This window comes from Narcine bancroftii, chromosome 6, assembly GCF_036971445.1.
Source record: "Narcine bancroftii isolate sNarBan1 chromosome 6, sNarBan1.hap1, whole genome shotgun sequence".
Lineage (NCBI taxonomy): Eukaryota > Metazoa > Chordata > Chondrichthyes > Torpediniformes > Narcinidae > Narcine > Narcine bancroftii.
Genome location: NC_091474.1, coordinates 239,451,235 through 239,472,755, shown reverse-complemented (window position 1 = coordinate 239,472,755; position 21,521 = coordinate 239,451,235). Strand labels below are relative to the sequence as shown.

The window sequence follows — 21,521 nt, the reverse complement described above, 5'->3', positions numbered from 1 at the left end:
AAGGACCATCAGTGAGAGAAAAAGAATGGTCATCGTTTCGAGCAGAGCTCTTCATCAGAACTTCATCAGAGCAGAGAAGTTTCTCCAGCCGGTGTGGCTGAGCTTCAGATTCTCGCGTGCACCTCCATAAAACAAAACCCCTTTTGCACTCCCCATTCTCGGCCCTAAACACAGTTGAGTGAGAAGCAACTTCAATGCAGGGTGCTCCATACCTGCCACAAAGTCTCCAAACCCGATAGTGGAGATCGTGATGAAAGAGTAATACAAGCCGTCAATGTAGGACCAGCCTTCAGTCACCTTGAAGACAAAGGGGGGGATCACCAGATGCACCAGGAGGCCCCAAACAATGAAAATGGCCGTGCAGGTTATCTGGGCCTTCCGCTGTTAAATCAAAGTATAAACAGAATATTAGAGCCAGGAGTGAAACAAGAAAGTTTGGTTGTATTTAAATGCACAAAATTTCTGGAGAAACTTAACAGGTCCCTCAGCGTCTATAGGAGGAAGGGCTCCAGCCCAAAATGCTGGTTTTATATCTTGGTGGGCGTCGCTGAACCTAGAACAATACAGCACGGTACAGGCCCTTCGGCCCTTGATGCTGTGCTGACCCATATATTCCTTCCAAAAAATAGTATTAAACCTTCCCTACCCCATAGCCTTCTATTTTTCTTTCATCCATGTTCCTGGCATGGTATTCCAGGCTCCCTCAACTCTATGTGTAAAAAAAAAACTTACCCTTGATGTCTCCCCTAAACTTACCTCCCTTAACTTTGTATATTCGTCCTCTGGAGTTTGGCGATTCTGCCCTGGGAAACAGGTGCTAGCTGTCCACCCTATCTATGCCTCTCATAATCTCAATCAATCTCCTCTCATCTTTCTTTGCTCCAAAGTGAAAAGTCCAAGCTCTGCCAACCTTGCCTCATGAGACTTGTTTCCCAATCCAGGCAACATCCTGGTGAATCTCCTCTGCACCCTCTCCATAGCTTCCACATCCAGAACGGAACACAATACTCTCAGTGTGGTCTCACCAAAGATTTGTAGAGTTGCAACATGACACCTCTACTGAACTCAATTCCCCTGTGAATCCCAGCATCCCACTGGCCTTCTTAACTATCCTATCAACTTGTGTGGCGGCCTTGAGGGATATATAGATTTGAACCCCAAGGTCATCTGTTCATCCACATTCTTAAGTAACTGACCCTTAACTCTGTATTTGGCCTTCTGGTTTGTCCTTCCAAAATGCATCATCTCACAATTATCCAGATTGAACTCCATCTGCCACTTCTCTGCTCAACTCGCCATTCTGTCTATATCCTCCTGTACCTTTGACAACCTTCACCTTCATCTGCGACTCCGCCAACCTTTGTGTCATCCAGAAACTTACTGGCCCATCTTTCTGCCTCTTCCTCCAGGACCTGCTGAGTTTCTCCAAAAAATTTTGTGCTTTTATTATTACAAGAACACTGTTCAACACCAACTATTCTCTGCAGCAGTGGAAACTACACTCAGGGCTACATTATCATTTTATTGTCTGTAATAACAAGTTCTACTTTCATTCTAAAAATATTGACTTTCCCAGTTTTTTCCAAGGGATTCAAGCCAAGAAAAGGCATATTATTATACAAGCTACAATGCAAAAATGGATTAGATTTATACTGCTAAAACTTTGAGGGGAGCCAAAATCTTTAAAATATTTCCACAGAATAATCAGTAACGGACACTCTGGCCCCTTCAGATTGCTTGTTGACAGCAATCTCAAGCCAAGATGACACAGGTTCAAATGCCTCCGCTTTCACACATGAATCAATCTCGCACGCCAGTGTAACAGTCACTTGAATGACATGTCTGACCATCTCAGTTGTGGGAACTTTATTTGTTTGTATACAGTTTTTTTTTGCACTACCAGTTCGTGGCCATTCTGCCGCGCCCGCGGGATAAAGGAATCTGTATGTGATGTCATGCGTGTCCATCCCCCCTTCATCTATCCACCTAAATACATCTCAATAATGGAGTGAAACACTAACTGTGGTTGTAGGGGGAACACAGGAAGACTCACAGTGTCCGTAAGAGGTAAAGATAAATAACCCGACATTTCGGGTCTGAGCCTTTCTTCGAGGTACCATGACCTCCTATGGACACTGCATGATCCAATGAGTTCCTCCAGCATTTTTGTGGGTTTTTAAAAAAAATATATAAACGAATGCCCTGGCCTCCCTCCTCCTCCTCCAAGGGCATTCGACACCCTTGGAAGAAATTTCTTTGCACCTCAGCTATAAATGGCCAGACCCTTATTTTGTCACTATGTCCTCTCCCGCACGTGCAAAACATCTCAACTTCCATCCCGTCCAGCCACTTGGCAAATTGAACAAGTTCAACCCCTCATCCTTTTAACCCTTTGGACTCTGGCCATTTTCGTAATATGTTCTCTGGACCGGGTCCATGAGTAAACATCTACACTATGAACGATCCAGCTGGTGGTTGGGTACAAAAATCAGTCCTCGAAAATTGGGACACAGAGTATGTATGCTTGTTGGTAGTCCTGGAAAACCGGGATGTAGAATTCAAAGGATCAAGTTCTAAACCCATAGGGTCCATCCTCTCTTAACAGGACCACGGACTCATTCCTAATAATTTGCCTGGCAAAACTTCTTTGGGTTTCCTCCTATACTACCACTTATAAAACACTTTGAGATGCTCTGAGATCCATAATAGGCTCTAAATAAATGCAATCGTCTCTTTCTGGCCTCATCACAGCACAGTCGTGCAGCTGGCTACCCTGTGGCTCCAGGGTCTAGAGTTCAATCCTGAGCTCTGGTGCCGCCTGTGTGGAGTTTGCACCTTTCCCATGACCGCACGGTCTTCCTCCAGGTGTGTCAGGGACCCTTCCACATCCCAGAAGGGTGCAGGTCGGCAAGTTAATGGTCCGCTGTCACAAGTGTATGGGCGAGAGCGGGAAGAAAAAAGGAGGATGAATCTAAATGAGTGTTTGATGGTCAGGATGAATGAGGTGGGTGGAAGGGCCCCATTTTCATCCTGCACATCCCTAAAACAATGGATAAGAGTGGATGGTTGAGGAAAATGGCCTTCTTTTACTGAGTGCTGAAGCCAACAGTAGATCCCTCACCACAGATGGAGATTTACCAGAATGTTGCCTGGTTTGGGGAAAAAAATGTCTTATGAGGCAAGGTTAGGGGTTTTCTCCTTGGAGTAAAGAAGGATGAGTGGTGACTTAATGGAAGTCTACAAGATTATGAGAGGCAGAGATAAGATAGACATTCAGCACATTTTCTCCACCCCCAACGTAGGAGTAGCTAACACCAGATGATACCTGCACAAAGTGAAGGGAGACATCAGGGGTAAAGTTTTGTTTCATTTTTGTTTTACACAGCGAGAGTTGTGGGTCCCTGGTATGTCTTGCCAGGGGTGGTGGTGGAAGAAGCAGAAACATTGGGGGCATTTAGGAGACTCTTAGATACATGGATGAAATAAAAATAGAGGGTTGTGAAGTAGGGAGGGTGAGTTAGCTCAACATAATGGGCCAAATGGCTACTACTGTGCTGCAATGTTCTATGATGTCTGTTCATGCAGTTAGATCTTGGATCTGCCGTGTAACAGCGAGTCTTAATTCAACTTCCAGGAGGTAATGTTGAAGCTATACAAATACTTGGTTAGACCCCACTTTTATTACTGTGTTCAGTTCTGCTCACCTCATTTTAAGAAAGATGTAGATGCAGAGGAGATTTACAAGGATTTTGCCTGGATTGGATCGATTGCGTGAACTTGGTCTTTTCTCCTTGGATTGACAAAGGATGAGGGGATGACCTGATAGAGGTGTGCAAGATGATGAAAGGCATTGATAGTGTGGATGGTTGGGGCTTTCTCCCCAGGGCTGAAATGGCTAACATGGGGGGCATAGTTTTAATGTGCTTGGAAGTAAGTACAGGAGAGATGAAAGAGGAAGGTTTATCCCCACACAGTCGTAGGAACATGGAATCTACTGTTGGCAATGACAGTGGAGGCAGGTACAATAGGATCTTTTAAGAGACTGTTAGATAGGTGTATGGATCTGAGGAGAATGGAGGGTAATGCAGTTGGGAAATTCTAGACAGTTGGTAAATAGGTCTGCACAACACTGTGGGCCAAATGGCCTGAACTTTGCAAAAGATTTCTATGTTCTATCTTCCTAATTGTCCAACATTGTGTCATAATATCTTGCACCTTGCCATATTCCATCAGGAACAAACCCCCAGTTCCTGCATCTCTGTCTGATCTGCACCCAGGATGAGGTCTTCCATGCCAGATCATCAGAGATGCCCTTCTTCTTCAAACCACATGGGTTTCCCTTTACCACCATCAACTCGGCAATCACCTGGATATTCTCCATTACCTGCTCATCTGCCCTGGCCTCCTCCCGCCCCCCATGTGCAACAAAGACAGGATTCCTCATCCTCAATTACCACCCCACCAGCCTTCACATCCAACACATCCTCCTCCTCCACCATTTACACCACCTAATATGTGATCCGACCACTAGACACATATACCGCTCTCCTCCCCACCTTCTGCAGGGACTGCCCCCTTCACGACTCCCTTGTCCTCTCCTCCCTCCCCACCAATCATCCCCTGTGACCACATCTACTCCTTCAGCACCATTCGGGGCCTCAAACATTCCTTCCAAGTGAAGCAACATTCCACGTGAATCTGCAGGGGGTCATCTACTGCATCCGGTCCTCCATCCGTGGTCTCCTTTACATTTGAGACTGGACACAGACTGGGGAGATTGCTTTGTTAAGTTCGTCGACCCAGTCTGCCAAAATATCGTGGATCTCCCAGTGGCTACCCATTTCAATCCTCCACCCCATTCCCTTGCCGACATGTCTGTCCATGCTCTCATGCACTGCCAGACTGAGACCACCTATAAATTGGAGGAACAGCACCTCACCTTCTGACTGGCCCCCTCCAACCCAATGGCATTAATATTATCTTCTCTGCATCTCATTAAACCACCACCCCCCCCGCCAGCTCCTCCTTCCCCTGTCGTCTCTCCTTTCCCTGTCTCCTTTCGCACAGACATAATAAATTCTACCTAGTCCCTTATCAGATCCAATTAATATCTTTTGTGGGTCTGGATTCCACCCCCTTTCTGATACATCCTATTCCTGCCTTTTCTGATTTTCCTTGAGGAAGGGCTCAGGCCCAAAATGTCGGCAATGTATCTTTGTCTCCTATTGATGCTGAAAAGACCGGCTGAGTTCCTCCAGCATTTCTAAACCCCCACTCCCTGCTTCAGACTCACACAATAGCGAACACCAAAGGACATCTGCTGATGGCGAGTGGAGGGAAGTTCAGGGGAAATGTCAGAGGTAACTAGTTTTTAAACTCAGACAGTGGCAGGTGCCTGGAATGCACTGCCTACGGTGGTGGGACTGGTATAATAGGGACATCCAACAAACTCTCGGATCAGCACCCGCATATAAAGAAAAATAGAGGGTTATGAGTATGACATTGGGAAGGGTTGGATTGTTGTGGAGATGCTTTACATTGGTCAGCACAACATCATGGGTTGAAGGGCCTATAATGTTCTAGATTTCTATTATCACAGCAAAAGGTTAGTTGGAATTTCAAAGACCCTGAGAACGGTAAGGAGGGATAGAATAGAGAACACTACAGCACAGTGTAGGCCCCGGCCCACAACGTTGTGCCAACTCATATTCACCTACCAGAATAAAAAAGGCCTTCCTACCTCAAACACTCGATATTTCTTTCATCCCCTAATGTTTCCGCCTCTACTACTATTACAAGGAATTCCAGACACCCACAACTCTCTAACATAAGAACACAAGAAATAGGAGTGGGAGTCGGCCATGCAGCCCGTCGAACCTACTCCGCCGTTCAATCTGATGACTCAACTCCACCTACCAGCCTTTTCCCCATATCCCTTAATTCCTTTTTTTTAATGTAAAAATCTATCCAACTGAACTTTAAATATTCTCTACCTGCCTCCCTGTGCAGAGAATTCCACAGATTCACTCGTCTCTGGGAAAAACAGTTTTTCCTCATTTCCATCTTAAATCTACTCCCATGAATCTTGAGGCCGTGTCCCCTAGTTCTGGTCTCACCTACCAGTGAAAACAATTTTCCTGCCTCTATTTTATCGATCCTTTTCATAATTTTATATGTTTCTATAAGATTTCCTCTCATTTTTTTGAATTCAGGTGAGTATAATCCCAGACGATTTAATTTCTCCTCATAGGTCAACCCCCTCATCCCTGGGATCAACCTGGTAAAATCCCTCTGGACTGCCTCCAAGGCCAGTATATCCTTCCTCAAGTAGGGAGACTAGTACTGCACACAGTACTCCAGGTGCGGCCTCACCAGGACCTTGTACAGTTGGAGCATGACCTCCCTGCACTTGACTTCAATTCCTCTAGCGATGAAGGCCAACATTCCATTTTCCTTCTTAATAACCTATTGTACCTGCAACCCTACTTTTTGCAATTCATGCACAAGCCCTCCCAAGTCCTTCTGCACTACAACATGCTGCCGTCTTTCACCATTTAAATAATAATCTGCTCTTCTATTTGTCCAACCAAAGTGGATGACCTCACATTTACTAATGTTGTACTCCATCTGCCAGACCTTTTCCCACTCACCTAACTTAACTATATCCTTCCAAGTAAAAAAACCTGCCCCTTAGGTCTCCCCTAATATTTCCTTCCTTCATTTTTTGCAGATGTCTTCTGGTGTTTAGTGTGAGTTATTCTTACCGGAGTCACACCTTTCCTGGTTAAGGCTTCACCCAACTTTTTAGCCCGTCCTCCAAAGAACTTGCCCAAGGCGCTGATCCAGGAGAGGCAGAGTGGTGCACCAAACAGCCCGTAGAAGATGCAGAAGAGGCGGCCCTGTGAGGTCTTGGGGGAGATATTTCCATAACCTGTGCCGGATGGAGGGAGGAATAGAGAAAAGCCCAAGGGTAAATCATCCACGCCACTAACAAGTTCACTACTTGATCCGAACACCAGTGAGATCTACTTACCAATGGTGGTGATGACTGTAGCAGCAAAAATAACTGCATTGGGCCAATTCCAGTTATTGAAGGTCTTATTCCCAGTGATGGTGACCCCTTGACCAGCAGCCTCTTCAACGGTCTGTAAGCACAGTAGAGGAACATTTAACATTTGTTCTGCAGAGATGTAGGACTAACGTCCACCCAAGCCAAACTCGTATTAGGTCCCTCTTCCTGAATTAAAGAAATGAACCCTCTCCTCCATTGTGAAGATGCATTTTCATGGCCCCTTAACCCATTTTATATCAAGGAAACATGCTGTTGCCCTGTGGTACAAGAGTTTTTAATGGAAAATTACCAATGGTGATGCAAATAAGAAGAATCCAATTTAGTTTTCTCTTGCCCTGAATCAAACTGCAGGAAAGATACCACTTGGATTGAAAGAGTGCGGAGAAGATTTTCTAGGACGATGCTGGGACTTGAGGAACTGAGTTACAGGTTTGATAGAAGCATACAAATTTATGATGGGTATAGAGAGGGCAAGTGCGTATAGGTTTTTTCCCCCCATTGAGGTTGGGTGAGATACAAACAAGAGGTCATGGGTTAGGTGTTTAAGGTGAAAATTAAGGGGGGGGGTATTTCTTCACACAGAGAGTGGCAGGAGCATGGAATGAGCTGCCAGTCAAAGTGGTTAATGCGGGTTCAGTTTTAGCAATTAAATAACATTTGATCAGAGGGATGTGGTGCAGGTCAGTGGGACTGGGCAAAATAATAGTTCAGCACAGACTACAAGGGCCTGCTTCTGAGCTGCAATATCCTATGGTTCTAATAATGGGGAACAACAAAATCTCAGAAGAAGCCCCTCAAGAGGGTGAGCCATATATCTGGATAAGGGAATGTTAAGCTTTGGACCATGGCTCTATTTTGAGGATATGAAGGAATGTGATGACCTTATGGGGGTGGTTGGGAGGGGGTTAGGGGAGTGGTTGGGAGGGGGTTAGTGGAGTGGTTGGGAGGGGGTTAGGGGAGAAGTAAGTCAAGTGCTCGTAAATAGCAAGCAGTAACCACCCCAAAACACCCACAAGTCGCAAGGTGGACTTTCACTGGAAGCCACGGGAAAGGTCTGAGATTTGAAGCTGGACCATCAAAGAGGGACAATGTGATAGAGGTCACTTCATTTTGGCTGGCAATGTCAACTGGCCTGAAGGGGCAGAAAATCCAACACCCAGAACTACCTATTTGAATTTTAATTCAACGCAAGTCATGAGGGTGAATGAAGTATGAAAGGGGCGATGCAGGTTGAAGTGCCAACGGATTACAGCACAGGCAATGAAACCAATAAATCAGAGCCTCACTGCTCTAGAAAGCCTGGTTCCATCCTGATGACCTGTGCTACCCATGTGGAGTTTGCATGTCTCCCGGGGGGGGGGGGTGAAAGAGGACGAGAGGGGCTGGGGGGGGGTGAAAGAGGACGAGAGGGGCCGGGGGGTGAAAGAGGACGAGAGGGGCCGGGGGGGTGAAAGAGGACGAAAGGGGCCAGTGGGGGGGGGTGAAGGAGGACGAGAGGGTCCGGGGAGGGGGGTGAAGGAGGACGAGAGGGGCCGGGGGGGGGGTAAAGGAAGACGAGAGGGGCCGGGGGGGTGGAGACAGGGCTAAAGCAGGCAAAGGTGGGGGGGGTCCATCTTTCTTTTAAATTAGTTGCCAAGGCTTAATAGCAAGCCAGTACCATGGAATTTGGAACATTAAAGATGGTACAATGAGCTGGTGAAGCCATAAAGCAAAATATTTAATTGCAGTGATGGTTCGAGCAAAGCTCTGGGAAACAAAGCTGATCTGCAGTTGGCAGGGGAGTGTCCTGAAGGAAATTAGGCAACTCTGAAACACTAATGTGGAGGATTGGGTCTTGGTGCAGATTCAGCAGGTGATCATTACAAACCCAGTGAAACAATGCAGGACCATTTTGGAAATATTTACAGTGAACCAGTCCCAGTGGCGCCACTGATACTGATGGGACTTGTTCTTGTGTAAAAAGAATCACAAACAAACTATTTATTTTCTGTATTTATAAAAATGGATAACATCACATCCAAAAGGTGCACTCCCTCTGTCAATCACAGGTTGCAAAACATTACTCAGGGCTCTCAAGTCTAATGCCAGACCCTGCCTCTCATGTACGACCGTGGCAGAACGTCTAATGTCGAAACGGGCCAGTATAATCTCACGTTTGTTTGATCGTTTTTTGGGTTGCTCCGATAACCCAGATGTGGGTAACGCATTGAGAGCTCAAAGCTGCGTCATATTCTATGGTTCCAAAGCAGGTGGAGACTGAAACCACTGACCCTGTCCATGTTCCTTGGCATAATTCTCCTCAATTCAACTAGCTCCATGCTGCAACCTCTTGTGCGTTAAGCAACGGTAGCATGACTTGCAGATGCAGGTGACTTCCAGTGCATTTCAAACTTCCTTCGGGTTCAAAAACCTTCCAAAAATCTATTTACTTTGGTGTGTTTCATTTCAGAAAACTGCCGTTGCTTCAACTTGAGTGTGGTTGCAGACCAAGGCCAAATGTAGACGGTAGGTTTATTTCCCCACTCGACGCAAGGACTCCGATACAGCCATCTTGACAAAAAGTAGGTCAACTTTCCAAAATAAAATCAACAGACAAGCAACAATCATACAGAATCCTTCCTGCTACAATCATGCTCAAAGCCGCCGACAACAAGATACGGCAACGTTGACGGAATCAGCTCCCCAGTCCAGTTTTCTCCCCAATGTGCTGGCCGGTGAACAGTCTGCCCTTGCAGTTGGGTGGGCGGCCGAGGGCCAGAGGGCAGTCGAGGGGCGTGCACACAAGCGAACGCCGGTTACAGGGAAACAGGCGGCAGATCGAGAATGATGTGAAATGTTCTGAGAGAGCCAGAGATGATTCAATGGGCCAAAAGGCCCCCGCCTAGCACGTGAGAAAAATAGGATCATAATGTGAAATGAGTGGATGTTAAATATTCACAGGGAACTGCTTGGTTTGTGTGAATGACAATCCTACCGCTGTTTGGAAGTGAGCATAACAGACTCTGATAAGTGTGTTTAAAAAGGGTCCCTTGCTCATCCTCAGCTGCCAATATAATTCCCTGCATGGAACGAGGAAAAGCAGACATCACCCTGTTTGGAGAAAACCCTCACATGATTTGCCTGCAATTTAGAGGAAGTATCCAGAGACGCACACTCATACAAAGCCTTTAGTGGCAGGGAAAGGAAATGAAGTAAGATCATCTCATTTACCAATTCATGATTTCTGGAACCATTGACTTAATTACAGAGAGACCACAAGATATCAGAGCAGGGTCAGCCATTCAACCCATCGAGTCTTCTCCACCATTCCATTGTGAGCTGACCCACTCACCACCCACCCCCCCCCACTCCTCATAAACCTCTGATACCCTCACTTATTCAGATACCAATCAATCAATGCACCCAGCAGCCTGGCCTCCAGAGCTGTCCGGGGACGCAATATTCCAGAGGTTCACCGCCTCTCTGGCTATAGATATTCCTCTGCTTTAAATGGACGCCAGTCAATCCTGAAGTTGTCCCCTCTTGTCCTCGACTCCCCTCCCATGGGGAAAGAACTTTGCCACATCTGCTCTGGCCTTAGAACATCCAGAATGCTTCTACGAAAACCTCCCCCATTCTTTTGAACTCCCAAGAAGTACAGCCCAAGAACCATCAAATGCTGATCCATTAATTCCAGGAATTATTCTTGTGAATCCTCTCTGAACCCTCTGCAATGCCAGCATGTTATTTCTTAAATAAGCAGGCTAAAATAATACCCCATACTCCAACAGACCCCAGTACAGAGCCGGAAAGTCACACAAGAATGAGGGAGATGGAGGAAGAGACAATGAGTGAATGGGGGGGGGGGGGGGTTGCTACTTAGCACAGGTGTAACAGGTCAGCTGTCCCCAGACATATGCTGTAGTCCAGTAGCTGGGGCAGAAATTTCAGACGACTGTACAATGAAACCGTTCTGCTTTCTGGCAGCTGCAAGCCCCAAATCACAGTGGTCAGGTTTATTCCTGACCATCTGCACCAACAAGTCCCCCATGTAACAGGGTGAAACACGAAAGTATGTAGCCACTGTGATTTTAGTTAAAACACAACAAAATGGTGGAGGAACTTAAAATTTCCCTTCATTCCTTGAAGGAGGACTCTGGCCCAAAACATCGACAGTATATCTTTGTCTTTTATGGTCACTGGGTGATAGTACAGATTCTATCACCAATGTGTCTATGTACAGATGGTAGTGTAGGATGACTGTGATTGGCTGAGAGTGTAGCCACACCTAGATTCTATCACCAATGTGTCTATGTACAGATGGTAGTGTAGGATGACTGTGATTGGCTGAGAGTGTAGCCACACCTAGATTCTATCACCAATGTGTCTATGTACAGATGGTAATGTAGGATGACTGTGATTGGCTGAGAGTGTAGCCACACCTAGATTCTATCACCAACGTGTCTATGTACAGATGGTAATGTAGGATGACTGTGATTGGCTGAGAGTGTAGCCACACCTAGATTCTATCACCAATGTGTCTATGTAGATGATAGTGTAGGATGACTGTGATTGGCTGAAAGCGTAGCCACACCTACTGGCAGGTCTTAAAGGATTGCTCCTAGCCAGACCAGGTCATTCTGGACTGGTCAACCTACTTGTGATATGCTCCAGTCTTAGTTAATAAAAGCCTTGGTTTGGATCAACAAGTCTTTGGTTCTTTCAACGCGCTCTACACACTGAAAGGCCAGGATGAGTTCTTCTAGCATCTCAGTGTGTTTTAACTCCCCTCCCCCACCCCATTACTGTTTAGCGTACAAAGTATACCCTCAAAGAAGCAAAGTTCTTTTTAAATGTCAGCCACTCCCAATGTTCCCACTTTTTTTGCACCTGTTTGTATATACCATGCATGTTGGCGAACAGAACAACTTATGTATAAGATGACCCCACAATTTCCACTTAAAATGCAGGTTTGGAGCTATTCTCGGTGGATAGGACTATCCCAAGTCTGGCACTTGCCAAGGATCAGTGGAGTGAAGCTGCCACGATATTTTCAAAGCAAATTACCCAGAGATTTTGCTGTTGAGGTTCGGATTTTATACTTGATGTGGCAGGAGCGCTGAGACTTCGCTGCTAAGGTTTGGATTTAATATTTGGTGTACAAGATAACCCTTGGTTTTGGGGTGACATTTAATTACGTCTTATACACCAACATACATGGAAATTAACACATTCATTGCTACTTCCTAAACAGGTTGATCCATAGTAAAGCCCGAATTCTATTTCAACTGCACGACCTGGAAATAAAATACCCAGGTCAATTCAGTGGTGACCAGAGAGAAGCTGCAGGGAAAGATGGGAGTTCAGAAGTCATGGATTCTCTCCCATGGCTTTAACTGTACCTTTACCCAATACATGCTATTATTATGTGGCACAGACACTTTTTGAAGGCAAGTTTATTCCTTACAAAGTTCAGGAATTCCCAAAGCGAGAGCAGCATCTAGAGCTGGAAATCGTGGCGTTCTGCAAGATACCTCTGTGCTCTGCCTGGGTTAACAGCTCACGGCAGCGCTCCCCTAACCTAACGGCAAGAGATCAACGGCAAAAGGGATAAGAGAATGGAGGAAGGGAAGGTGCACTCATCGGAGAGGAATGAATAAGCTCGAGAGAGGTAGAAAAAGAGCTATTAGGTGACAAATAATTGGAGTCCTTTTTTTAAAAAGAAAACAGGATTTGTCAACTCTGCCAAGGGACTGCATTCAACATGTCATTCCTGTTGGGGGGGGGGTTGGGGTGTGGGGGGCAGGGGGGGGGAGAAGAAGGGAGTTTAGCAGTCCATGTCCTTGGTTTTAATCTAACTTTAGATTATTGAGGGAAGAAAATGTTTCTGTGTTTGTACCCATAAAAATAACACAATTGCTTCTCTTTCCCTTCCTCACTACCATCCTCCTCTGGCTCTGCAAGGACATACAGATAACAAAAGACATGAATTAAGAACTGAGCCAAGGATGTCCCCACAACAGATCAGAACTAAAAACTGCAAACTGCCCCCATTGATGGCAAAACGGGTTCCACAGGCCTTCTCCAGCATCCTGTCTCTCTGTGCCGCTGCCCTGGAGGAACACAGTATCCTTGCGGCCAAAGGTCTTGCAGCTCACCAACATTCCCCAGGGCACTGCCATGCACCGTGACCCAGTCTGAATTTGCCAAAATGCATCACTTCACTGTGGAACCTTGGAACATTACAGCACAGAAACGGGCCCTTCCAGGCTGTGCCAAACCATTATGCTGCCTCGGCCCAGAGACCTGCACGCAGTCCACATTACTTCATGCCCCTTCCTGTCCATGCACCTGTCCAAATGTTACCTAAATGTAAAAAACTGGGCCCACATTCACTTCAGCTGGTTCCAGGCTGCCACCATTCATTGTGAGGACGTTCCTCCCAAACATTTCCCCATTCACCCCTAACCTACTTCCTCTGGTTTGGAACTCACCTAACCCCAGTGGAGAATGCCGTTCAATGCTGTATACCTCCATTCAATTGCCCCTCATTCTTCTACACTCCAGGAAATAAAATCCTCACCTGATTACCCTCTTCCTATATCTAAGTTCCTCAAGACCTGGCAACATCCCAGTTGTCAGAGTTACCTTTCATTGGGCTATTCTCTTGCCGACTTTCCCTGTTGACTTAGTGCCTGGTGTAACCTTAGACAGCCTTCTTCACTGTCCACTATTCCAATCGTTCTAATGTTATCCTCAAACTTACTACCAACATTCTCTTTCAAGCCTGTATCATTTCTCGCGTACTCTAATAGACCCAGCAACAATCCCTTCAGCGCACCACTGAGTCCTCAATTAGACTATTGAGAGAAATTTTGGACTCCTCATTTAAGAAAAGATGTTTGGCATTAAAGAGGGTATGGAGGAGGTTCCAGAATGAAAATGTTATAATTTGAGGAACATTTGATGGTTTTGGTCTGCACTTGTTGGAATTGAAGAGAATCAGGTGGGAGGGAAACTCTGAAATATTTCTAATATTGAAAAGCAAAGACAGAGTAGATGCAGAAAGGTCGTTTCCCATGGTGGGAGAGTCTAGGACAAGAGGGCACAACTTCAGAGTCAAAGGGTGCCCACTTTGAACAGAGATACAGTGGAATTTTTTCAACCAGAGAAATGGTAAATCTGTTGAATTTGTTGGCACAGGCACTTGTGGAGACCAGGTCATTATGGTCAGTGGGTCTGAGTGGAGAAAATGGATCAACTCACAAATGAATGGTGGGGCAGGCTCGATAGGAGCAGAAATAAGCTATTCAGCCTATGTCTTATGGTTACAGGTGACAAATCTGAAAATTAATCAGTACAAGTATTGCAGATGTTCCACTACCTGGCAGATGGTTCAAAACAAAAAGTTTATTTCAGAAATACACAGATTTATTGTACATTTTGAAAAGCAGGCAATCCCTGACCTGTTGATACAATATTTAACCCCTTCAGCATATTATCGGGGAGGGTGTGATTTCCACCCTTCCAGGGAGCTTCATTCCTACAAAACAATATGATTACATTTCCAAAGCCCACCTCACTGACAAAAGGCAAAGGAGGAAAAACCCAACACCCAACCCCAACCAACCAATTTTCCCCTGCAGCCGCTGCAACCGTGTCTGCCTGTCCCGCATCGGACTTGTCAGCCACAAACGAGCCTGCAGCTGACGTGGACTTTTACCCCCTCCATAAATCTTCGTCCGTGAAGCCAAGCCAAAGACATTTCCAAAGTACTCTAAATGGCTTCGAATGCGTTGGGACATCAAGGTTGTGAACAGTGGAATTGCGATAAAAATGTTTCTTCTTTTCTACTGACCTTGAAGGAGAACTAAACATTTCAAAAGTTTTTTTTTTAAATGATGTGCAATAAGCTAAAACCTTGATCATGGATAGCTCGGTCAAAACAGATAACGCATCCCAAGCTCTGTCACGGGAAACGATCACAAGGCCAGCAGAGGAAAAGGTTCACTCAGAGCCAAATCCAGAGTACGGTTTTTTTACCTCCCCCAGCAGTTCTTTCTGTTCAAAGGTCAACATTATCTTGATTGAAACTGCATTTATTCATGTTTCATATCTGAATGCACGACTGATATTTATTTTTTTGTTCCTGCATACTTTAAATAATTTCAAATGGCTCGCACAATGCTGTTACAGCCCCTACAACGCGGGTTCGAATCTGGCGCTGTCTCTGAGGGGATTGCGCATTCTCCCTGTCACCTGTGTGACTTTTATCTGGGTGCCCCAGTTTCCACAAAACATACGGGATTGGTAGATTAATCAGGTTTAACTGATTTCACATTTATTGTCAGGGTACATACGTGACATCACATAAAACCCCCAAGATTCTTTTTCCTGTGGACCAGGCGGAATTATCACTTATTGGTAGTCCCAAAAAAAAACTGACTCTTATGTACACACGTGAACAAATAAATAAATGTAAATGAACTGACTGTGCAATACAGAGAAATAATCAATAAAGTGCAAAAATAAGAGTCCCCGATTGAGTTTGGGGTCGAGGGGTCCGATGGTGGAGGCATAGCAGCTGTTCCTGAACCTGGTGGTGCGAGCCTTGTTGTGCCTCATCCTCTTTCCTGATGGCAGCAGCGAGAACAGAGAGGGCGCTGGGCACAGCACCTCGCCAGGAGGAGCCATGACCATCAATGCTCCCACCCGCCCCCCCCCCCCCCCCTTGGCGCTGACCGTGGATGACAATGAACAGCTTTATTTGCACAGGATTAACTTGCTTCATGGTGCAGACGACCAAGCACCATTTGCTTTGCTGCTTTTTTAAAAAATACTAATTGTGTATTTTTTTGAGCAGTTTTAAATAAAGTGCAAGTCATCAGTGGAATGACTTTCAGATGGATCCTGGACGATTGCTGCTGCCCTCAGACAATAGGGTTCCCTGTGGGAGGTTCTTGACGACAGAGAGAGTTTTGCCTGTGATGTCTTGGGCTTTTGCAGGGGTATTGGGGCCCCCATCGCAGACCAAAATAAACATAGGAGGTCATGGCTTGGTCAGGAATCCAATAGCAGGTGATACTGGACTGAAACAAGTCAACAACTGCAGACTAACCACCAAAGGGCAGGCCCTACCACAAAGCTGACGAGCATCAAAAGCCCAAATCAAAAGGGAACAATTCAGGAAGCTGAACCCGTGCTCTCTAAAAGGCATTCCACTGACGACTTGCACTTAAAATTGCTCAGAAAAATAATAAACAATTAGTGATACAGCAAACCAAATTGTGATTGGTCGTCTGCACCATGAGACAAGATCACGTTAATCCTGTGCAAATAAAGCTCCAACATCATCCATACCCACCGTCGGGTAGGGGATTGCATTGGTGGTCATGGCCCCTCCTGGCGAAGTGCTGTGTCCACATACATTCATCGTCAGACCACCCCCCCACCCCCGTCACAAGCATCCAGCTTGACGCACACTGGTGGCTCTCCATGTAATAAAAGCAGCTGCCACATTGGAGGGATGGAGAAGGCTTGTGTCCACTGGGCAGGCAGGCCACCACCAGGGCAGGAAGGCCACCACCAGCATCACACCACCCCCCCGTTCGACTGCTGGACTGTGCCCCCACCTGGGAAGGTAGGTCTCCATCTGCAACCCCCCCCCCCCTTCCCCCCCCCCCGCCGAGTGAGTTTACGACTGTTGGACTGTGCTCCACCCAGTAGTCACCCTCAATGCCCTCCTCCAACACTCGTTCTGGAGTTGACCCAATGGTCATCAAAACTAAACCCCTCCATTTCGAGGGCCAATGAAGAGGTCTGTTATCAACGCTCAACTCGATACTCATGAGGATCGGGTGGAAACAGGAAAAGTGAAACGGGGAAGACTGCAGACACTGCGGTTGAAGTACAAACACAGCGCTGGAGAAAACTCAGCAGGTCAAACAGTTTTACAACAAAGATTAAGATACATAACCAACATTTTGAGCTAGAGCCCCTCATCAAGGCTCCACTTCAGTCTGTTCTCTCTTCCACAGAGCAGTGGGGCAAAACAAAAAGCTACTTTCATTTACCCAAACTTGAAGAGATTGAAAAGGCCAAGTAGCTGTTCCAAGTGAATGAAATGAAAATGGCCTTTTCAGCCTATCTCGTCTGATGCACATTTAACCCTTTGGACTCCATGTCCCTGCTTTCAGGAACTAGCACATATAGTCTATGCCCCAGTTTTATACCCAATCATCAGCTGGTTCATTACTGGCGCTTGTTCTGTCGTTTACCCACGGATCCAGTTCAGAGTATATATTATGAAAGGCTAAAAATGGCCAGAGACCAAAGGGTTAATAGTGAAGTAAAGCAAGAGTGTTTAAAATCTTACTCCTGGTTCCAAGTGAGCCACTCTACATGTTGAGACTGTTGGAATATTGTGTTCAGTTCTGGTCCCCAAATTATAGGAAGGATATCAATAAGGTAGAGAGGGTGCAGAGAAGATTTACTAAAATGTGGCCTGGATTGCAGTATCTAGAATACGGAGAAAGATTGAATAGACTCGGTCTTTATTCATTGGAGCTTAGAAGATTAAGATTTGATAGAGATATTTAAAATTATGAGGAAGATAAATAGAGTAGATGTGAATAGGCTCTTCCCCTTGAGGGAAGGTGAGATTGGAACGAGGAGTCATAAATTAAGGGTTGGGGAGAAAAAGTTTAGAAGTAACATGAGAGGAAGCTTCTTCACTCAGAGAGTGGTGGCTGAGCGGGATGACCTTCCAGAAGAGGTGGCTGCAGCAGGGTCAATGTTGTCATTTATGAAAAGGTTGGATGAGTGCATGGATGTGAGGGGGTTAGAGGGTTATGGGCAGGGAGTGGGTAGGTGGAACTAGTGAAGTTCTCTTAAATCGGTGCGGACAAGAGGGGCCGAGATGGCCTGCTTCTGTACTGTAGTTATATGCTTTTCCATCCCCATTACAATGATCCATCCTGGACTGCAAAGTTCCATTGCAAAAGTTCACATAAACCTCCACAGAAAAACTTCAATGAGTCTTTTCAAACTGGCATGTAAAATGGGCAAATTTCCCCGGTTAGCGACCCACTCGCACGGCAGTTAGAAAGGGTCCGACCCGGTCAGCGTGGTCCTAATCCAACCGGGTTCCTGACCTACCTGAGAAGGTAGTCAGGGAACCAGTTAAACTTAACCAGGTCGTGTCCACTCACGACTTGAACAGGAAAATGGCTGACCCAGTTACTCCTGTGATGTCAGAGTCGTGATCAGGGAGGGGGGAGGGGGGGAAGAGAGGGGTTGCGATTCAGGGCATGAAGTTGAACATTTAGAATTTGACATTTACATTTCTTAGTTTAAGGTTTGGTATTCTTAAGAATCAACTCCCCAGGTAATTCTGTAAATAGATTTTGAACGAGGGAAACAAGGAGAGATAATGGAAGAGACATCATCTACAATTTGTTCCAGGCCCTACAACGTTCTCTCACTGACTCAAAATGGGAAAACTGATACCTCTCTTCAAACTTTTGCAAATGCAACCATCTACGTGGTGCTTCTTTCAAAATTCTGTTTGAGGTGTTTTTTCTGCAACAAGCTTGTGAACCAACAGTGAGCAACTCTGCAGGAAATCCCCACCCACGAGGACATCAGAGTTCAAACAACAAGATGCCAGATCCTGTACACTCTCCGAACACAAGTCATTCAGATGCCACAAGGAATAGCAGCAATGCCTGTCAATTATGGTTGGCAGACCGAAGGTACGTAACGGCAACAAAAATCAAGTAATGTTGCCGCTATGTGGCCAGTCTAAAAAGGTAAATGAATTTTGGGTCAATTCCTGTCCCGCGATTTATCCTGCAGGACCCCCACTACTTTTGCGGAGGAACCCTGCAGTGTAAATCGTACCAGAAAAATTTGTTGAAGATCATCCACTCGACTGCACGTCCAACCACCGGGACTGTTGCACTCAGGTACTTGCAGGCTAAAAAGGCATCCAGTGTGAATGACCACAGGGGCAGTAACTATTTTTTTTTTCTGCAATTTTCCTGGCATTGCAGACTAAAACAAAAACGTGTTTCAGCGTAACCCATGTTTATGGCCAGGAAATCAAGCAGAGACTTAGCGAGACATGTAGTGCCTGGAATCACCTTCACACTAAAGGCCCCTTTCATGCAACGAAAGAGCCCAACTGTAAAGACGGAGATTCGCCGCCCTTACGTCTGGAGACTCATCTTCTCAAATGCGCCGTGGCCGGCTCTAAGGAGCCAATTGCGATCCCGCTCAGAGAAGGGTAATCGGCAGAGCACAGCACATGAATGTAATGCCACTGCTGCGGTTGGTTCGAGGCAGGCCAAAGGTGTCATCAGCCTGAGACGCAGGAGCGGGGCATTAATGGCCTTGCTGAGGGTGCGCTGGATCACTGCCTGGATACTAAGACCGGCTAAAATCACCACAAGCATTAGTCTTGCCTGCTCTAGGGCCGCCATGATCCACTATAGGGCTCTTTCCGCATCGACGCGTATTAACACCACGGAACCAGTCGCTCTGCCTTCATCGGCTCTGGGAGGGCACTACGAGGCGCCGCTTGACATGAATGCGACGCAGGAGCAGCCTTCTCTGGCTCCTCCATGAAAGGCAAGATCAGGTTTTCCCTTCGAGCTTCTACGCAGCCTCCAGGTGGGGGCCTGGCATGAAAGGTAAGGGTTGGCATCCCATCAAGGCTCATTAATATTTATTGCATTCCACTTGAAGTTCAACAGCTGCAACTAAACTGGTTAAATAAGCAACAATTACATTAGTCATTAACACATTAACTCCAGAATATTGACCACAGTTAAAGAGCAACTTGCTGCTGAATAGCCAAGATGGTGCATTTACGTTGCGTTCTTCCAAACGCCAGTCAATGTAAATCAGCACGTGCACTTCCCACTGAGGCTTTGGCTTGATTGCACTGTCCAAATTCACCCAGAACCCAAGATCATCGAGTCAAGTTTATTGTCATCTGATTGCACAAACCGACGAATCCGCGTTCTCCAGTCCTCGGTGCAAAAACACACCAACACACAACCAGACATAACACACCTACAGACAAACAATACGGACTTGTGGGCCGAAATGATCTGTTACTGTGGTCTATCTCTAAATTAAGATGTTTTTAAAATTATGTTGATACACACACGCACGCATTAGATCAGGGGTTCTCAACCTTTACCTTTCCACTCAAACACCACTTTAAGTATTCTCAATGCTGTCGGTGCTCTGTGATTGGTAAGTGATTGCATAAAGTGGGAAGGGAGGGATGAGAATCACTGCTTCAGATTCAATTGTTATGGAAATATTTTGCTTGAGAAAAATGATCATTTAACCCATTTCCTTTGGAGTTCTAAAACCGTGCACATAACGAGTCAATGAGGGACGATTAAAACAGAGATTTTCAAACTTTTTCTTTCCACCCACATCCCACCTTAAGCAATCCCTCACTAATCACAGAGCTCTGATGGCATAGGGGTTACTTAAAGTGGGATGAGTGGAAAGAAAAAGGCTGAGAACCACTGCCTTAGATGAAGTTTCAACTAATCCTGCGATATTTTAGGCTTGCTTCTTGATAGCAAGAAAACATAGGAGCACAAATCTTGTTTACATAACTATTTTGTTTCCAAACTACACAGCTCAGGAAGTGATTAATGGGGATTTATTTTGACGTATACCACAGTCACAGGCCCTTCTGACCGATGAGGCCATATCTCCCAAACACACCAATGAACCTACAAACCCCAGATGCTTTTGATGGGTGGAAGGAAGCCAGAGGAACCAGAGGAGACCCACACTGATATGGGGAGAAAGTGCAAGCTCCTTAGACAGCCCCGCATTTGAACCGCTGTCATAGCGTCATGCTAACCATTAGGTGCATCCACAGGATAAGAGCATCATCGTGAGGGCCAACATTAATTGCTCAGACCCAATTGCGTCAGCGCCATCTTACCCGGCTGCAGGAAGTGCTGTTCTAGGATGTCAAGTTAGTGACAATGAAGGAATGGTGATGGCCTTCTCTGACATATTGCTACAAGGGCAACTTAAGAGTATTGCATTCTGATCTGGTCACCGCATTAGAGGAAGGATGTGGAAGCTATGGAGAGATTTACCAGGATGTTCCCTGCATTGAAAAACCATGTCTCATCAGGCAAGATTAACAGAGTTGGAACATTTCTCTCTGGAGCGTGGAAGGATGAGAGGAGACTTCATAGGGGTCAACAAGATTCTGAGAGGCAGAGATAAGGTGGACAGCCAGTGCCTTTTCACCAGGGTGGGATCAGCAAACACCAAGCCATATCTCTTCAAAGTGAAGGGAGGAAACTTTAAGGGAGAAATCAGGGATAACTTTTTTTAAAAAAAATGGCTTTGTGGGTGCCTGGAATGGAGGCTGAAACATTCAGGGCATTTAAGAGATGGATGGAAGAAAAATGGAGCGTCACAG

The 21,521-nt window shown here is 45.9% G+C and overlaps 1 protein-coding gene across 1 annotated transcript in view; it reads right to left on the bottom strand.

Moving 5' to 3' along the window:
• The window catches only part of kcnk5a (potassium channel, subfamily K, member 5a), a 57,511-nt gene that overhangs the window by 5,617 nt on the left and 30,373 nt on the right, over positions 1–21,521 (bottom strand). The window contains exons 2-4 of the mRNA XM_069887760.1: positions 7,034–7,145; positions 6,765–6,931; positions 213–381 (exon numbers count right to left, since the gene is read on the bottom strand). Coding sequence (XP_069743861.1) covers positions 213–381; positions 6,765–6,931; positions 7,034–7,145 — 448 coding nt within the window. The remainder of the gene's footprint in view (positions 1–212; positions 382–6,764; positions 6,932–7,033; positions 7,146–21,521) is intronic.